This window comes from Puma concolor, chromosome B4, assembly GCF_028749965.1.
Source record: "Puma concolor isolate L17-30 chromosome B4, mPumCon1.1.hap2, whole genome shotgun sequence".
Classification (NCBI taxonomy): domain Eukaryota; kingdom Metazoa; phylum Chordata; class Mammalia; order Carnivora; family Felidae; genus Puma; species Puma concolor.
The window spans coordinates 22,797,147-22,815,452 of NC_141673.1; the positions used below are offsets into that span (position 1 = coordinate 22,797,147).

Here is an 18,306-nt window from a genome sequence, read left to right on the forward strand (position 1 = left end):
GATTCTGTGAGAGAACACCATGGGTTGAAACACAGTTGACAGAATGGGGAAAAAAACCAACAAAAATAAAACAGCAAGAAACATTAAAAAAAAACAAACTCAACAACGCCAAGAGAACAAGAACTAAACCTATGCCCATTTGATTATCAGACCTTGTATTAAAATTCTATTTCAACCACTCACCAAAACACCAATGCCGTCAATCCTCCACAAATTTCTAGTGCGTACCAACTATATAGGCCAGGCAAAATGCTATTCTTAGTAATTAACTATTAGATATTAAACACTTTCTATGAATGAGGTACTGCTCTAAGCACTGTGTGTGTGTGTGTGTGTGTGTATGCACACAGTCATTTAATCTTCTCAATAATGCTATGAAATAGCAACATTAGGTGAGAGAAGTTGAATAAAATTCCCTGGTTATATACAACTAATAAAGCAAAGCTGCATTTCATGCCTAGGCAATCTAAAGCCAAAGTCTGTTATTTTAACCTCCAAACTATTCCAGAGTACAGAATGTATGGACTAGTAACAGAGAAAAATAGGCAATCACCATAAAGTGAGACAAATGCCATGATAAAGTGTGCAAGTATTCTAGAATACAGACAGGTCTACCCTAGCCTCAATGAGTTAAGAGACTGCTTCAGAGAGAGAGTAAACTTCTTCCCAGGAAAGAATTAAAAGAATAGTTAACTCCAGGAAATGGGAAGGTGAGAAAAGATGGGGAGTCTGTCTTTTTTTTTTAAGTTTGTTTATTTTGAGAGCAAGTATGCGTGCAAGTGGGGGAGGGTCAGAGGGAAAGAGAAAGAATCCCAAGCAGACTCCACACTGCCAGCACAGAGCCAGATGCAGGGCTTACACTCATGAACCGTGAGATCATGACCTGAGTTGAAATCGGACGCTAAAACAACTGAGCCACCCAGGCATCCCTGACTTTTCATTTTATATCCCTCTAGTATTATTTGATTTTTAAAAAAAGCAGAAACACTGATTACTTTAAAATAAAAATAAAACCAACAAAAAATTAATATTTAATTTTAAAAACACTTTTTAACGCTTTTGTGGAAACTTCCCAGAATTCCTCACCAATCCAAGTTAATAACCCACTTCTCAGTTCTATATTATACACATTTCTGTTGTTGCACTCATCACATTATGTTTAATTATTTGCTTCAACTTTTTTCTTCATTAATAGATTATAAGCTCCTTCAAGAGAGCCTTAGCACCTAGTAACAGTGCTTAATATTAGTACATTAGACAAACTCAAATATTTGTTAAACTAAGCTAAATTAGGGCAATCACCCATGGCAATCTGACTTATTTGGAAAGAGGGCCCAGGACTAATAAATATTGCAGATCAACCTAGAGTTCTATTCAGATATAAATTATACATGTGAAAAGTCAACCATTCACATTCATTATCTCTAGCTATAAGAGAACCATGGCATATAGAAAGTGCATAGAAAATAAAATGAGACAGGGGCACCTGGGTGGCTCAGTCAGTTAAGTGTCCGACTCCTGATTTCATTTCAGGTCATGATCTCACCATCGTGAGATAGAGCCCCAAGTGAGTGTGTAACCTACTTGGGATTCTCTCTCTCCCTACCCCTCCTCCACTCATGCTCACACTCTCTCTTACTCTCTAAAATAAATAAATATTAAAAAAGAAAGCTAAACAGATCCAGGGTTTTTCTATTATTAAATTTTTTTAATGTTTATTTTTGAGAGACAGAGATAGTGTGACAAAGTGCGAATGGGGGAGGGGCAGAGTGAGTGGGGGGGAGAGAGAGAGAGAGATAGAGGGGGAGAGAGAGAGAGAGAGAGAGAGAGATAGAGGGGGAGAGAGAGAGAGAGAGAGAGAGAGAGAGAGAGGGAGGGGGAGGGGGAGAGAGAGAGAGAGAGAGAGGGAGGGGGAGGGGGAGAGAGAGAGAGAGAGAGAGGGAGAGAGAGACAGAGAATCCGAAGCAGGCTCCAGGCTCCAAGCTGTCAGCACAGAGCCCAACGTGGGGCTCAAACCCATGAACTGCGAGATCATGACCTGAGCCAAAGTCAGACACTTAACCAACTGAGCCATCCAGGCACCCCTAAACAGATCCAGGGTTTAAATCCCATTCAACTAACTACAGGAGCTTAATCAAGTCTCAACATCTCTGCAATTTTCTAATTTGTAAAATAGAGAATATTTATAAGGTTTGAAGATAAGTAACGTGCACATATCGTGTGTAACAGGCATTAAATAGATGATAGTTTACCCTTTCATTTTTCTAATTGGTAAGATTAAGGCAAGAGTAAAACTGAACAGCCTCTTTTAGGAATAAGAATCAAAATTCAGTGGAAGTTTTATTAGTGCTATGTGAAAAGCAAGTGTTAATCACTATATATCCAAGATCTCATTTCAATCTTCACAAAAATAATACCTCAAAAAACTGTTATCTCTATTATATATGGAAAAGAAAAGCAACCTGTAACTTATTCAAAATCACAAAAACATATCAGGTTTTATTTTTATTTTTTTTAACGTTTATTCATTTTTGAGACAGAGAGAGACAGAGCATGAATGGGGGAAGGTCAGAGAGAGAGGGAGACAGAATCTGAAACAGGCTCCAGGCTCTGAGCTGCCAGCACAGAGCCCGACGTGGGGCTCGAACTCACGGACTGCGAGATCATGACCTGAGCCGAAGTCGGACACCCAACCGACTGAGCCACCCAGGTGCCCCAAACATATCAGGTTTTAGAACCAATGTCTGCGGTTTCAAAGCCCATATTTTTCACTAATATACTATGTTATAGTAAGTAAACCATTTGATGTTAATATTTAGTATAACTGGTCAAAATGCCTATAGGCAAGCATCTATTTCTATGGACTCTGAAAATATGTATTTTTCCAATGCTTACTTCTCCAGAACTTTTCAGTAAGTAAGAATGCTTATTAAAAGTTCCAGCTTTTTCCAAAGTAGTTACATCTTCCTGGAGTGAACTTATTCACTACCTGAAAAATAATGACATAATTAGCACTCTGCTCCCCTTTGGTTTCTCTCCTAACCTACTTACATCCACTCCAGGTAAAGCATTCCATTATCGACCTCCTGCTTGGCCTGCAGCTTAGCTTGCTGATAAACTTCTGAAGTTTCTGGTTCACAGAGACCCAGTTGAACAATATTAGGAAATGGCTGTCGTCCAAGAAGGTGTCCATTTAATGATAAAAACGCTTGGAAATTTTCACAGACTGCACAATCCTACGAACAAACTGAAATCTCTTAGAAATATAACCAGAACCAAGATCTGACATTTTTCTGTTTCTGTGATCTTGTCAGTTTAAAAGCTTAAATGAAGATATTCTCTATATGAGCTAAAATTAAATAGCCAACGATTAGGTAATAAATACCTGGTGACCCTCTCTAAACTTTTAAACAAAGTGTAACAATGGAATACTATTTGGCAATGAGAAAGAACGAAATATGGCCTTCTGTAGCAACGTGGATGTAACTGGAGAGTGTCATGTTAAGTGAAATAAGTCATACAGAGAAAGACAGATACCATATGTTTTCACTCTTATGTGAATCCTGAGAAACTTAACAGAAGACCATGGGGGAGGGGAAGGGAAAAAAAAAAAAGGTTAGAGAGGGAGAGAGCCAAACCATAAGAGACTCTTAAAAACTGAGAATAAACTGAGAGTTGATGGGGGGTGGGAGGGAGGGGGAAGTGGGTGATGGGCATTGAGGAGGACACCTGTTGGGATGAGCATTGGGTGTTTATGGAAACCAATTTGACAATAAATTTCATATTAAAAAAATAAAATAAAATAAAGTGTAAAAATCTCATTATCCAACTATTACTTTCTTAATACATTGTTTTGTAAAAAATACCACTGAATACTTCACTTCCCCAACTTTCAAACCTCAATCCCATCCACATTCCCAACAGGCTAGGAAGAAAGCAAAATAATTAGAATAATCAAGGATCAAAAAAAGGAAATTATCTCTGTTTGCCCCTTCTGTGCTGCTCATCCCCACTATTAAAACTAGAATTAAATGACAAAATGAGATGCCCTTTAGGGACTTATTCATACTAATTTATACCTTTTCATCCAATATATGCCTATATTCCACAAACTCATGAATCAGATGGGCAGGGCCTACGAGTTCAGTTTTTGCTTTAATCCAATCCAGGGAAAACATTAAAGCACAAAGTTCCTTTAAAAAAAAAAGTAAGAGAAGGACATTGTTAAAGACATCAAAGAATTCTAACTCTACCACTTTATAACTCTATCCTAACACTACTGAACGAAATTTAGCAGATAACTAGAACTTAAGGACAAAAAAGGAAGTTTTTTAAAAAGAACCAAAGAAACATTAAAAACTTAAATATAAAATAGAAAGCCTCAAAAAAATACTACAATATACAGGCAAATATTTTTGTAACCCTAGAATGAAGGAAATGGTTGTAAGCATAACACCAAAGCAAAAATACAAAAAAAAAAAAAAAAAAAAAAAGAGAGAGAGAAAGAAGTGCACTTAACTACCATAAAAATTCAAACCTTTAATATAGTTGTAAACAATATAAAGAAAATTTGACAGAAAATAAAAATATTTATTTATAACACTTATGATGAGGGCTCAATATTATTTTATAGAAAATTCTAATAAGATAAACACCTCACCAGAAAAATCTGGTAAAGGCAATGCACAGAATAAAAGGTCAAATGGCCAAAAACCTCACCAATAATCTAAATGAAACAACAAAGATTCAGCATTTTTTTTAAAACATGTTCTTTTTTTTTATGTTTATTTATTTTTGACACAGAGAGAGACAGAGCATGAACAGGGAAGGGTCAGAGAGAGGGAGACACAGAATCTGAAGCAGGCTCCAGGCTCCGAGCTATCAGCACAGAACCCGATGCGGGGATCGAACCCACGGACTGTGTGATCATGACCTGAGCCGAAGTCGGACGCTCAACCGACTGAGCCACCCAGGCACCCCAATTCAGCATTTTTTAATATCAAATTTCTAAAGACTAAAAGCAGTAATAAGAGGATTAGCTGGAATCAGAGGAAATGAACACTCTCACATACTGTTGGCAGTGATGTAACTCAGAGCATCCTTCTGGGGGGCAGTTTGGTAATCTATATTAAAATTCAAACTGCAGGGGCATCTGAGTGGTTCAGTCAGTTAAATGTCCGATGTCAGCTCAGGTCATGATCTCATATACGGGTTTGAGCCCCAAACTGGGCTCTGTGCTGACAGTGCAGATACTGCTTGGGATTCTCTCTCTCTCTGTCTCTGTCCCTCCCCCACTTGTATTTTCTCTCTCAAAATAAATAAATAAAGTTTAAAAAAAATACAAACTCTACATACCATTTGACCCAGAAACTATGCTTATAAAAATATGTCCTGGGTCACCTGGGTGGCTAAGTCAGTTAAGTATCCGTTCATGAGCTCACGGTTTGTGGGTTTGAGCCCTGAAAATCAGGCTCTGTGCTGACCGCTCACCTGGAGCCTGCTGCAGGTTCTGCATCTCCATCTCTCTCCCCCTCCCTCACTCTCGCTTTCTCTCTCTCAAAAATAAACATTTAAAAAAAATTTTTTTTAAATATGTCCTAAGAAAATAATCAGACAAGTGTCCTTCGGCAATCTAATTATCTATAAGCCAATTGGTCACTATACAATGAAACAGTATGAAGCTTTAAAAATTTTGTCACTCTATGTGGCGCCTGGGTGGCTCAGTCAGTTGAGCATCCGACTTCAGCTCAGGTCATGAACTTGTGGTCTGTGGGTTCGGGCCCCACGTCAGGCTCTGTGCTGACAGCTCAGAGCCTAGAGCCTGCTTCAGATTCCGTGTATCTCTCTCTCTCTGCTCCTGCCCCACTCATGCTCTGTCTCAAAAATGAATAAATGTTTAAAAAAAATTTTGTCACTTACATAAATTGACATAAAAAGATGACCATGAAATGTAGGTTAGTAGAAAAAAAGATATGACTATTTCATTTTTTTTAATGTTTACTTATTTTGAAAAAGGGAGGGAGAGAGAGAATACCAAGCAAGCTCCACACTGTCAGAGCAGAGCCCAATGTGGAGCTTGATCCCACAACCTAAAAAAGATCATGACCTGAGCCAAAATCAAGAGTCAGATGTTCAACTGACTAGGCCACTCAGGCTCCCCAAGACTATTTCTATTATGATCCTATTTTGGTTTTAAAGAATAAGTATATGTATCTGAGCAGAACAACTTAGAAAATTATACAAAAAAGCATTAACAATAATTGCCATCTTCATTTTCTTTTTAGTTTTCCTAAAGTTTTCCAATGAAAAACATTAAATATTAGAAATTACCTTTAAAAATCAGGAAAAAAAGTCTAAAATGGTGAGAAAAAACTGAATCCTGTCACACTATCAGACATGCCAAATTTTAAAAAGATGCACTGACCCAATAATCCCACTTCAAAAAAATTTTTGAAGGAAATAATGTAGGTACAAAGACAAGCAAGATTGTTCATTAAAGCATCATAAAGGCAAAAATCTGAAAACCTAAATGTGCAACAATTAAAGCAAATTTGGCACAGATATTTATCAGAATATCTTCATTCCAATGCAGATTATTAAATGTAAACTGTATTTTGCTAGGTGAAAAAAAACAGGGTACAACAATACACCCTTTTTTTAACCAAGAGATAACATACCTAAGCATAGACAAATTACTCAAAGTACATACAGTTTTCCAAAATGTTAACATTTTGAATTAGTTGAAGTAATGACTTCAAATATCATCTATGTGGTGATAATACCCAAATGTTATCCATAATGTTATGGATACTGTAATTAAGTTATATTAAAATTACGTTAATCTATAATTTTTCCCCAGAAATTCATATTCATATATCCAACTACATATTCATTATTTCCAGTCAGATGTCTTAAAAGTATAAGAAGCAGTATATTCAAAATGAGTTCCTAACACTCCCTTCACCCCCTGACAGACATCCGAATCTCAGTTCATATCAACTCCATTCTTTCTGTTGTACAAGTCTGGAGTAATCTTATAATACACACCAATTCCATCAACAAATCATGATGATTCTGTACCATCACTTTCTCTTTCCATGTTTTCTTTCTCTGAGCACTTACTACTCCCAAAATAGCATAAATTTATTTGTCCACTATTGGTCTCCCTAGAAAATGTAAACTCAATGAGAGCAGGGACTTTTGTGCCTATGGTATATCCTCACAATGAAAAACAATACCAGTACCTAACAGGCACTCAATAAATATTTGCTGAATGAATGAATATACTTTCCCATTCTTCATTCCTCTCAAAGTTTAAAATCCATACTGCCCAAAAAAGATAGCTACTGGTAAAAAAAGAGTGAATTTTTAGGTGGTTCATTTACTAGATTTACTAAGGTACGTTTTTAAATCACTGTAGGTAAAAAGAGTAACAAAAACAAAAATACTTACATAGACTTTAATTTTATTTTTACAGGTAAAAGAAAATTCTAAACATAGAATGAAATAAAAGTGAGATAAAAAATAGTAATTTTTAAGTGGGTCATCTTACTTTGTGCATGTTAGCACTAGCCATGTGGTAAGCCAGAAAATTGTACCAATACATGCAGTCCTCCTGATCTGGTGAAAGAGTATGTGGCTGGTGATGTCTCTGGAACTGAGTGATTAACTTCTTATGTAGATCCTGAAACACAAATGAAACATTTTAGAGGACAGAAACAATTTCATAACCTAAGTATCACTATAGCTTACAAAGCTATTTAAAAATATGCAGAGAATCAACCAAGAAAATACTTAATTACAAAAGGAAAAGATAGTAGCTTTACACTGGAGAAACTAGCAGGTACCACTTTAACCAAGTGATCAACATTAACATCACTGACAATAAGACATATCGACTTCCTAATATGATGCACTGAAGACATAACATAACTTTTGTGGTATTCTTGACAAAAAAATATAACCTAAATATAGTCAGGAGAAACAATCAGACAAACCAAACTAAGAGACTCTATACAAAATAACTGAGTAGTACTCTTCAAAAGTGACCACGAAAGATAAAGAAAGCCAAGAAATTTTCATAGATTTGAGGAAACCAGGGAAACATGACAATTATTATGCAATATGGGGTCTTGATCTGAACCACAAGAAGGGCATTAGTGGGAAAGCTGGTGAAATCCAAATAAAATCTGTAGGTTAGCTAACAATATTCTGTGATTGTTAATTTTTTGGTTTTGATAACTTTATTATAGTTACATAAGATGTTAACACTGGGGGAAGCTAGATGAAGGTACATGCATAAAACTCTCTTTAACCCTAAAGACAGTTTTGCAACTTCTATAACCCTAAAATTTCAAAGTTAAAAATTAAAAAAAAAAATGCACAGAGATGCAAGTACCTGAAGCTGGTTGCGATTCTTTTCTATAAGGAAATCTACTTGAAGATCATGTAAATAATAACAAAATGATTTTCCATTCCGATCACAGAATAAGAGAGACTTATTAACAAACTCCTGCAGTATGTCTTCAACTTCTTCAGTTTCCATGTCCCAGAGAATACATAACACCTGGGAATCATTTTAAGCATTTAATGTATCACAAAAATACAATTACCAGGATTGCAGATAAGATGTTAACACACATAAACATACACACAAATCATATCATAAAGCCCTGAATAACAGCATCTCAATTTCATATGAAGAAGCTCAACTATTTGTCAGGATAGAAAAGAGAGATAACAAAGTCAGATGCTTCTCCAGCTTCACTAGAACTGAGAAATAGGAAACTAATCTGAGTTCAACACCAAGCTCTTGATGGAGACTAAGAGCAGTAGGATTTTTACATCCCCCACACCTCCTCAGTGACATGGGTCTTAACCTTCCAGTATCCTCTATAACAACATCCTTGGTACTATATCAAAAGTTCCATGTCAAAAATACCCAATGATGAGGATTGCTGGTCCTTCTATTACCTTTGTAGGCACCTTAACATCCTTCTGAAGGATGGAAAGATCTGTATAATAATCTTTGATGTCCTCTCTGAGCATTTCAACGCTTATAGACATGGCTTCATCCAGAGCCTCATAATCATAAAATGAAGATTTCCTTATTCTCTTAAATTGCTTATTCTGAAGTTGCCTAAGGTAGTAATCCCAACGGTTGGGAAAATCACGTAAAAGTGCACCAATCAAAGACACTACAAGAGGAGAACCTAAAAATAAAACAAAACAAAAAAACAAAGTCACTGGGTTAATACTGTGTCATTTCAAAATTACCACTAAGAGTCACATTATTCTTTTTCTTTTTTTTTTTTTTGGGGGGGGACAGAGAGAGACAGAGCATGAACGGGGGAGGGGCAGAGAGAGAGGGAGACACAGAATCGGAAACAGGCTCCAGGCCCTGAGCCATCAGCCCAGAGCCTGATGCGGGGCTCGAACTCACGGACCACGAGATCATGACCTGGCTGAAGTCGGACGCTTAACCGACTGCGCCACCCAGGCGCCCCACATTATTCTTAAAAAACAATTTCTGCTGCATGTTACCCAAACCCTTAAAATATTTATAAAACTTGGATTCACTTTATGTATTTATTCTAAAGAAGGCATTAGAAATAAGAAATATTTCCTTTAAGGATATCCATCACAGCATTATTTATTTATTTTTTATTTTTCTAATGTTTATTTTTGAGAGAGAGACAGAGTGTGAGCAGGAGGGGGGGGGACAGCAGAGACAGAGGAAGACGCAGAACTCAAAGCAAGCTCCAGGCTCCTCGCTGTCAACACAGAGCCCGATGCAAAGGCTTTGAACTCACAAACCATGAGATCATGACCTGAGCTGAAGTTGGACATTTAACCAACTGAGCCACCCAGGGGTCCCTCAACACAGCATTATTTAAAATAGTGAAAAATTGGGGCGCCTGGGTGGCGCAGTCGGTTAAGCGTCCGACTCAGCCAGGTCACGATCTCGCGGTCCGTGAGTTCGAGCCCCGCGTCGGGCTCTGGGCTGATGGCTCGGAGCCTGGAGCCTGTTTCCGATTCTGTGTCTCCCTCTCTCTCTGCCCCTCCCCCGTTCATGCTCTGTCTCTCTCTGTCCCAAAAATAAATAAACGTTGAAAAAAAAAAATTTAAAAAAAAAAAAAAATAAAATAGTGAAAAATCTGGGGCGCCTGGGTGACTCAGTCGGTTAAACTCATGGTTTGTGAGTTTGGGTCTCGCATCAGGCTCTGTGCTAACAGCTCAGGGCCTAGAGCCTGCTTCTGATTCTGTGTCTCCCTCCCCTCAGCTCCTCCCCTGCTCACACTCTATCTCTCTCTCAAAAACAAAGATTTTTTAAAAAATTTTTTAATACTGAAAAATCTTTTTTTTTTAAATGTATTTATTTATTTGTGGGGGGCAAGGAGGAAGAGAATCCCAAGAAGGCTCCCTCCGCACTATCAGTGCATGCAGCAGATGTGGGACTTGAACTCACAAACCATGAGATAAAGACCTGAGCCGAAATCAAGAGTTGGTCACCTACCCAAATGAGCCACCCAGGTGCCCCTGAAATAGTGAAAAATCTTAAACAACAATAGAGAAATGACTGAATAAATTGAAGTTATCACAATATTATGCCACTAATAACTTTTTTCAAAACATACTTAATGACATAATATTCAAGATTTGTTATATGAAAAAAGACAAGATTCAAATTATGTATACCATTGTAACCTGAATATTTTTTTCAAAGTTTTATATGTCCTAAAAGACTGAAATACTCTCGTGATGATAATAATTATCAGGTTTATGGATAATTTCTCTTTTTTCTTTATCATTTCACACATCTTTTAAATGTTTCAAAATAGGGGCGCCTGGATGGCTCAGTTGGCTGAGCGTCCGACTTGGGCTCAGATCATGATCTTGCAGCTTGTGAGTTCAAGCCCCGCATCAGGCTCTGTGCTGGAGCCTGGAGCCTGCTTCGGATTCTGTGTCTCCCTCTCTCTCTGCCCCTCCCCTGTTCATGCTCTGTCTCTCTCTGTCTCAAAAATAAATAAATGTTAAAAAAAAAAAAAAAATCTTTAAAAAAAAATTTTTTTTAAGTCTTGAAAAAAATTTAAAAAATAATAAATGTTTCAAAATGGACAAACATCACCTTCACAATTAGAATACAAATGAAGTATTCTTTTCTAAGATATTTTTTATTTTTTTTTTTCAACATTTATTTATTTTTGGGACAGAGAGAGACAGAGCATGAACGGGGGAGGGGCAGAGAGAGAGGGAGACACAGAATCAGAAACAGTCTCCAGGCTCTGAGCCATCAGCCCAGAGCCCGACGCGGGGCTGGAACTCACGGACCGCGAGATCGTGACCTGGCTGAAGTCGGACGCTTAACCGACTGCGCCACCCAGGCGCCCCTAAGATATTTTTTAAAAGTCAATTAGCTCAGGGACACCTGGTTGACTCAGTCAGTTGAGCGCCCAACTTCGGCTCAGGTCATGATCTCACAGCTCGTGAGTTCGAGCCCCGCGTCAGGCTCTGTGCTGACAGCTCGGAGCCTGCAGCCTGCTTAGGATTCTGTGTCTCCCTCTCTCTCTGCCCCTCCCCTGCTCATGCTCTGTCTCTCTCAAAAATAAATAAACCTTCAAAAAAAAATTTTTTTTTAAGTCGATTAGCTCAAAACAAACTATCTATCTGATGGCAGAATGAAAAAACAAGGTCTGTTGAAGCATTAACAACAGTGGAAGAAATAATCTTAAGAACTCATAGGACTATTTAAAATTTTAAATTTCTGTATGTCAAATAAAATACTACAAATGAAATTAAAAAGCAGACAAAAAACTGGGGAAAGTATTTACAAAAAATGGCAAAGAGCTAATAGCTTCAATAGAGTGCCAAAAGTCAATTAAAAATCTGCTATCACAGGGGCGCCTGGGTGGCGCAGTCGGTTAAGCGTCCGACTTCAGCCAGGTCACGATCTCGCGGTCCGTGAGTTCGAGCCCCGCGTCAGGCTCTGGGCTGATGGCTCAGAGCCTGGAGCCTGTTTCCGATTCTGTGTCTCCCTCTCTCTCTGCCCCTCCCCCGTTCATGCTCTGTCTCTCTCTGTCCCAAAAATAAATAAAAACATTGAAAAAAAAAATTTAAAAAAAAAAAAAAAAAAATCTGCTATCACAAAGAAAAGTGAGTCAAGGATAATTTCTTAAAATGCAAATAAATAGTCAATAAACAAGTAAAAAGTTTAACTTCACTTAACTTCATAAAAAATGCAAATTAAGAGAACACCATGTTACATACAAAATTAGAATACTATTTTTATAAAATCAACCAAAAAAAATTAAAACTCTGATTCTCATATTTTTTTATTCTTTGACAAAAGTCATGTCTTTATCTAACGTCTCCCACTAACATATCATGGGTGTTCATTAAATATTATTTTAATGAATAAATGAATACCAAAATATTATTATCTATTTAGGGTATCAGAGAAAAACCTAAAATACTCTAGGTTCTAGAATACAATATTCTAGTAAAGTTTCTGGATGTTCATGTGCTAAATTGTCATACTTATTAGCTTAATTTACAAAAGGATAAAATTAGTATCTCTATAACCCTCTCATACACAAAATAAATAACCATACCTTTACATTCTTTTATAATACTGTGAGCTTGTTCTGGCAAATCTGCTTTCTTCATATTAACAAAAAGGGATAAAATTTCAAGTCCTTTTTCTTTTCCTAAGCCACTCTCCACAGAGACTACATATTTAGGACCTGTAACAAAATCACACGATGTAAGTAATTTGGTTAAAATATATATAAATCTAATTGAATTAAAACATAAAGGTAGTAAAAAGCATATTAACCCTTACCCATTACTGAATCTGTAACACTCTTGTCTCTGGTTGTAATAAGAATCTGACACTGATTGTCAAAAGCTTTTAATACCCAAGGATCCCAAACATCATCCAAGATCAACAGAGACCTAATTTTAAAAAAACAAAAACTTGTATTAAGTCACTAATGACATTTATTTAAAGCTTCCTTCTAATGTCTTTTAAAATTTACAAAATAAAAGATATGTATTTCATGGCTCTTCCCCTTTGCTATATTCGTTTCACAATATACTGATACAAATAAGGAAAAAAAATTAGACTTTCCTCTCTTCCAACCCAAAACAATGAATGCATTTTATTATTTTCTTAAGTTTACTTAGTTTATTTTGAGAGAGAGAGAGAGAGAGTGTGTGTGTGTGCAGGGGAGAAGGAGAGGCAGAGAGAGGGAGAGAATCCCAAGCAGGCCCCACACTGGCAGGCTCAGTCTCATGAACTGTGAGATCATGACCTGAGCCAAAATCAAGAGTTGGAAACTTAACTGAGCCATGCAGGCACCCCAATGAATGTATATTAAAGTTAAGAAACCTATAAAAACAGAACCGTGTAGGTATTAAAAAGTGGTTACCAAGTGCCTTAAAAGAAGTTTCCAAGTAATGAGGTTTTTCTTTTTTTTTTTTAATTTTTTTTATTTATTTTTGAGACAGAGAGAGACAGAGCATGAATGGGGGAGGGTCAGAGAGAGGAAACACAGAATCTGAAACAGGCTCCAGGCTCTGAGCTGTCAGCACAGAGCCCGACACGGGGCTCGAACTCACGGGCCGCGAGATCGTGACCTGAGCTGAAGTCGGCCACTCAACCGACTGAGCCACCCAGGCGCCCCAGTAATGGGGTTTTTCTAATTTAGTCTTTAAGTACCAAAACCAAATGAGAAATGAGCTCAAGGTTAGCATTAGAATCAATCATATAACAATGACCATTTTAGCCTTTTTTTTTTTTTTACCTACAAAACTAGCAATTTCATGTGTTCTAACATAATGCACTAGCAAGAATATTACCTTTCATTTGGTACACTAGTGGGGGTCTTTTCCATCTTTAAGTCAGTTTGTTTATTCCTAATGAACCTCTGTGCCAATTCTTAATTGGTTTCTCCAAAAACTTTTTTGAACTCAGCAGAACATACAGAGAAAAAAATACAACTAAAAGCTGATAGGGTAATTATACACTAGCATTTTTATACTAATGGCACATCACTTCTGTGCATTACAAAAAAAGACTCTGGATACACACACAGCCTGGCAAATTGCCAAAGCATAAACCACAATGATGTTGATAAACAAAACGAATGACAGGGTGCCTGGGTGTCTCAGTCAGTTAAGCATCCTACACTTGATTTCAGCTTAGACCATGATCTCTCAGTTGGTGAGACTGAGCCTCATGTCAGTCTCTGCACTCACAGCGCAGATCCTGCTTGGGATTCTCTCTCTCTCTGTCCCTCCCCCACTCATACACATCCACACACACACTTTCTAAAAATTAAATTAAAAAATAAATTTTAAAACAATTTAAAAAATAAAACAAAATGAATGACTTTATAAGCCATGGCCTGATACATGTGTTAGCATTTACAGTATTCCTAAACAGAAATCACTTTTACTTTCATAGGGAAGGGAAGCAGGACTAGGGAGAAGTTACTACACAAGAAAAGAGTATTAGTTAGTGGTCTCAATCCCATTTCCTCCAGGAAAATAGATACCAGTGACTATCAAGGGAAGGGGGCAATAACAGAGGGATCTGGAAGAGAAAGAAGCCAGAGAGAAGGGAGCTTGTCCTCTGTATTATGCATCCATTAAGAATCAACTACAAGGCTTTTCCCAAATTACTACTCTCACTCAATATTCTGATATTAATCCCCTTACCAATTTAAGAATCACTGCCATACTCACCACTGTTACATATGAAAGTGTACTGCATCATCAGCTACACTGCAGCATTAAAAAAAAGTTCAGCGCCATTACCTAATTCTCACCCAATTTACTGCTGAACTCTCAAGGAAGGCTTTATTCATCATTGTACTTGCAACACTTGACCCAGAACCTGGCAGAACACTCAATGTTGGTTAAATGAACCAATGAAAGAATGGTTGTTAGATCAGGGAAATCAAAGTGATGACTGAATCCCAGCTGGTTAACTATTGATGATTATATTGTTAACATAAGCAGCAACCAAGCTATTGTCTCCCTTCTGGCTAATGAAAATTGCAAAACAGTTGATAACAGCGCCTGGCACATAATTATAATCTTATTTATTGAATGAATTATTTAAATAAACAAACAAAACACACTCTTGAAGTACATGAAAGTAGAAAAGTTAGATATACATATATCCAAAAATTAATACAACACAACAGAAGGGTCCCATTAAATAAATAACCCTTTTACCAGGTGCCTATATTTATTCGGTCTCTTGTTCAATGTTATCCATCAGAAACAACAGATTCAGGAGCACCTGGGTAGCTCAGCTGGTTAAGCTTCTGACTCTTGATTTCAGCTCAGGTCGTGATGTCATAGTCATGAGATCAAGCCCTGCATCTGGCTCTGTGCTGGGTGTGGAGCCTGCTTGGGATTCTCTCTCTCTTTCTCTCCCTCCCCCTCTCATTGCCCCTCCCCTGCTGGCACACACACTGGTGCACACATATGCTCGCTCTCTAAAAATAAACATAAAAAAATAAAAAGAATGGATTCAAGGTAAGAAGCTTGCATTTTCTAGCAAAGATCACTAACCAACTCACCTTCTTAAGAAATACTTCTGGAGCACCCCAGTGGTAGATAAGAGACATAGTAGGTAGAATGCAAAGAAAAATAGCAATTTTTGCCCAGTGGCAGCCACCTTTGTTTTAATACAAGACAAAGAACAGTAGAAAAGCAACGGTTCATTCTTAGATCTCTACTGAAGAGCAAGAAAAGGGTATGATGTTCTCAAACTGTCAGCAGTTAAGTCTCATTGGGACTTCATACATTAAATTTGTCTATCTGTACCGTGGGTGTTTACGCAGCATCAGAATGCGAAGGCGGTCTTTAGCCTCTTCAATATTGAGTGGAAGCCTCTGGGAGAAACTCTCATCCTGATCCAACCGTGCGCAAAGATTCTGCAGTTTCATCAGAAGCCCAGACTTGTCTTGTTTCCCAACTGAAACCCAGTGCACACCCCCTGGGAAACAACCTAGGAAAATAAATAATAATAATAAACTTAAGGCCTTTGAACAGGTGTCCTCCTTTGAAAGATTTTGGTGATTAGATTTGCTCCAATTTCAACCTCATCCTATCTTTAATTTCTCTTGATTCAGTGTACACATTTCACTTGTAGAGTACTGTCGAGCTTTATAACCTGAATCTAAGAAGAGCTGAAGATGTGAAGAAACTGAAGTATGAAATGAATCTGTTTATCGGTAAAATCTTACCAAACTAAAATTTAGTTTTTGTCCTATGTCATCAATGATCACTGTAAAACATAATTTCTCAAACTCAGTACTTTTGACATTTTGGGCCAGATAATTCTTTATTGTAAGGAACTTTCCTGGGCATTGTAGGATGTTTAACAGTCTCCCTGGCCTCTACCCACTATATGCTAGTAGCATTCCTCCTCCCTGATTAGGACAACCAAAGATATCTCCAAACATTGTCAAATGTCCCCCGGGGGCAAAATTGCCTCCGACTGAGAACCACAGATATCCAGGAACACATAACTCACTCATTATGGTTCTCGTATAGAAACTTAAAGTAAGAAGTTAGGTTCAAGTCTGGCTCTACTGCTTACTAGCTATGCTATCTTTAGCAAATCACTTAACCTCACTTTCATTTGTTATACTGACATATACTAAGGTATTATTTACCTTACCTATTTCAGAGTTACATTGAGAAATTAATAACATGTAAATTTGCTATGTTGTTAACCGTAAGGTATTATAACAGACAGGATTACTAGTGATATGGATCTGAGAGCACCCTGCAAATATTAAGCTTTGAAGTAGTAGGCACCATATAAGAATGGAAATTATTATTACTGTTACTTTCAACTGTTAACATCATTATCATTGTTAATTAGGCCACAGTGCATCTTACAATACATATTTTTACTTACATAGGTATCAGGAGCCAAAAATCTTAAGCCTTCATAGACTGTACTTAATCAGCTCCGTGTACAGATTAAAAAAAAAAAAAATTGCAAGAAGGGTTCCTATGTGTAAAATATGGTGAGCAGTAGCATTAGACCATACCAGTGGCATTAACCATAAAGATTTATATTAGGTAATCATAAATAGTATAAGAAAATACAAAAAATAGATAAAGATTAATAAGTTATAACATACCAAAGGGCAATTTTTGTTTACTGGTATTTACAAATAATTAAGTACAAAAATCACTATTATAAAACCTTAACCATCCAAAAGAAAGATCTGTATAAATGCAAAGACCTACTTATGACAGATATTCTAAGGGTTCTACATATTAATCTATTTTTAATCCACATTGTAAACTATCAGGAAGACACTTATTTTCCCCATTTTATAGATAAGGAAACTGAGGTATAGGAAGATTGAGTAGTTTGTCCAAAGTCACATAGGTTAATAAAGTAGAGCTGGGATTCAAACCTCCAGCACCACTGCTCATTCTAAACTATTCCACCTCCTCAAGGATATTTACTGCAGCACTATTTTCAACAGAAAAAAGCTGGAAACAACCTGCAATGTCCACCCTAACCACCTCTTCCCAAGACTGAGGCAGGACCAACTGAGGAAAGAGAAAACCTTACATATAAATGAAGTTTGGAATATTAAATAGGCCTTGACATTTTAATTATTGAAATTAGATTGCTGGAATGCAAACTGGTGCAGCCACTATGGAAAACAGTATGGAGATTCCTCAAAAAGTTAAAAACAGAACTATCCCATGGTCCAGCAATGGCACTGAGTATTTACCCAAAAAATACAGAAACACTAATTCAAAGGGATACATAGCAGCATTATCTACAATACCCAAATTATGGAAGCAGCTCAAGTACCCATCGATTAATGAATGGATAAAGATGTATATATACACAATGGAATATTATTCAACCACAAAAAAAGAATGAAATCTTGGCATATGCAATGACACGGATGAAGCTAGAGAATATAATGCTAAGAGAAATAAATCAGAGAAAAACAAATACCATAGGATTTCACTCGTGGAATTTAAGAAACAAAACAAATGAGCACAGGGAAAAAGAGAGATAAACCAAGAAACAGATTCTTAACTATAGAGAACAAACTGATGGTTACCAGAGGAGAGGTGGGAGGGGGGATGGGTTAAATAGGTGATGGGATTTGTTTGGGATGATGTATGGAACTGTTGAATCACTATACTGCATACCTGAAATAAATATAACCTTGTAAAGAATAAAGTTACAGTTACATCAAAAAAAATTTTTTAAAAAGTACACTTGTGATGAGCACCAGATGATGC

At 37.0% G+C, this 18,306-nt stretch overlaps 1 protein-coding gene across 4 annotated transcripts in view; it reads right to left on the reverse strand.

Annotated features, from left to right (window-relative positions):
• APAF1 (apoptotic peptidase activating factor 1) overlaps positions 1 to 18,306 on the reverse strand; it is a 93,115-nt gene that overhangs the window by 58,104 nt on the left and 16,705 nt on the right. For all 4 annotated transcript variants that reach the window (XM_025926614.2, XM_086712575.1, XM_086712576.1 and 1 more), the window contains exons 5-12: positions 15,841 to 16,024; positions 12,842 to 12,954; positions 12,612 to 12,743; positions 8,974 to 9,212; positions 8,399 to 8,566; positions 7,553 to 7,684; positions 4,080 to 4,193; positions 3,052 to 3,236 (exon numbers count right to left, since the gene is read on the reverse strand). In XM_025926614.2, coding sequence (XP_025782399.1) covers positions 3,052 to 3,236; positions 4,080 to 4,193; positions 7,553 to 7,684; positions 8,399 to 8,566; positions 8,974 to 9,212; positions 12,612 to 12,743; positions 12,842 to 12,954; positions 15,841 to 16,024 — 1,267 coding nt within the window. The remainder of the gene's footprint in view (positions 1 to 3,051; positions 3,237 to 4,079; positions 4,194 to 7,552; positions 7,685 to 8,398; positions 8,567 to 8,973; positions 9,213 to 12,611; positions 12,744 to 12,841; positions 12,955 to 15,840; positions 16,025 to 18,306) is intronic.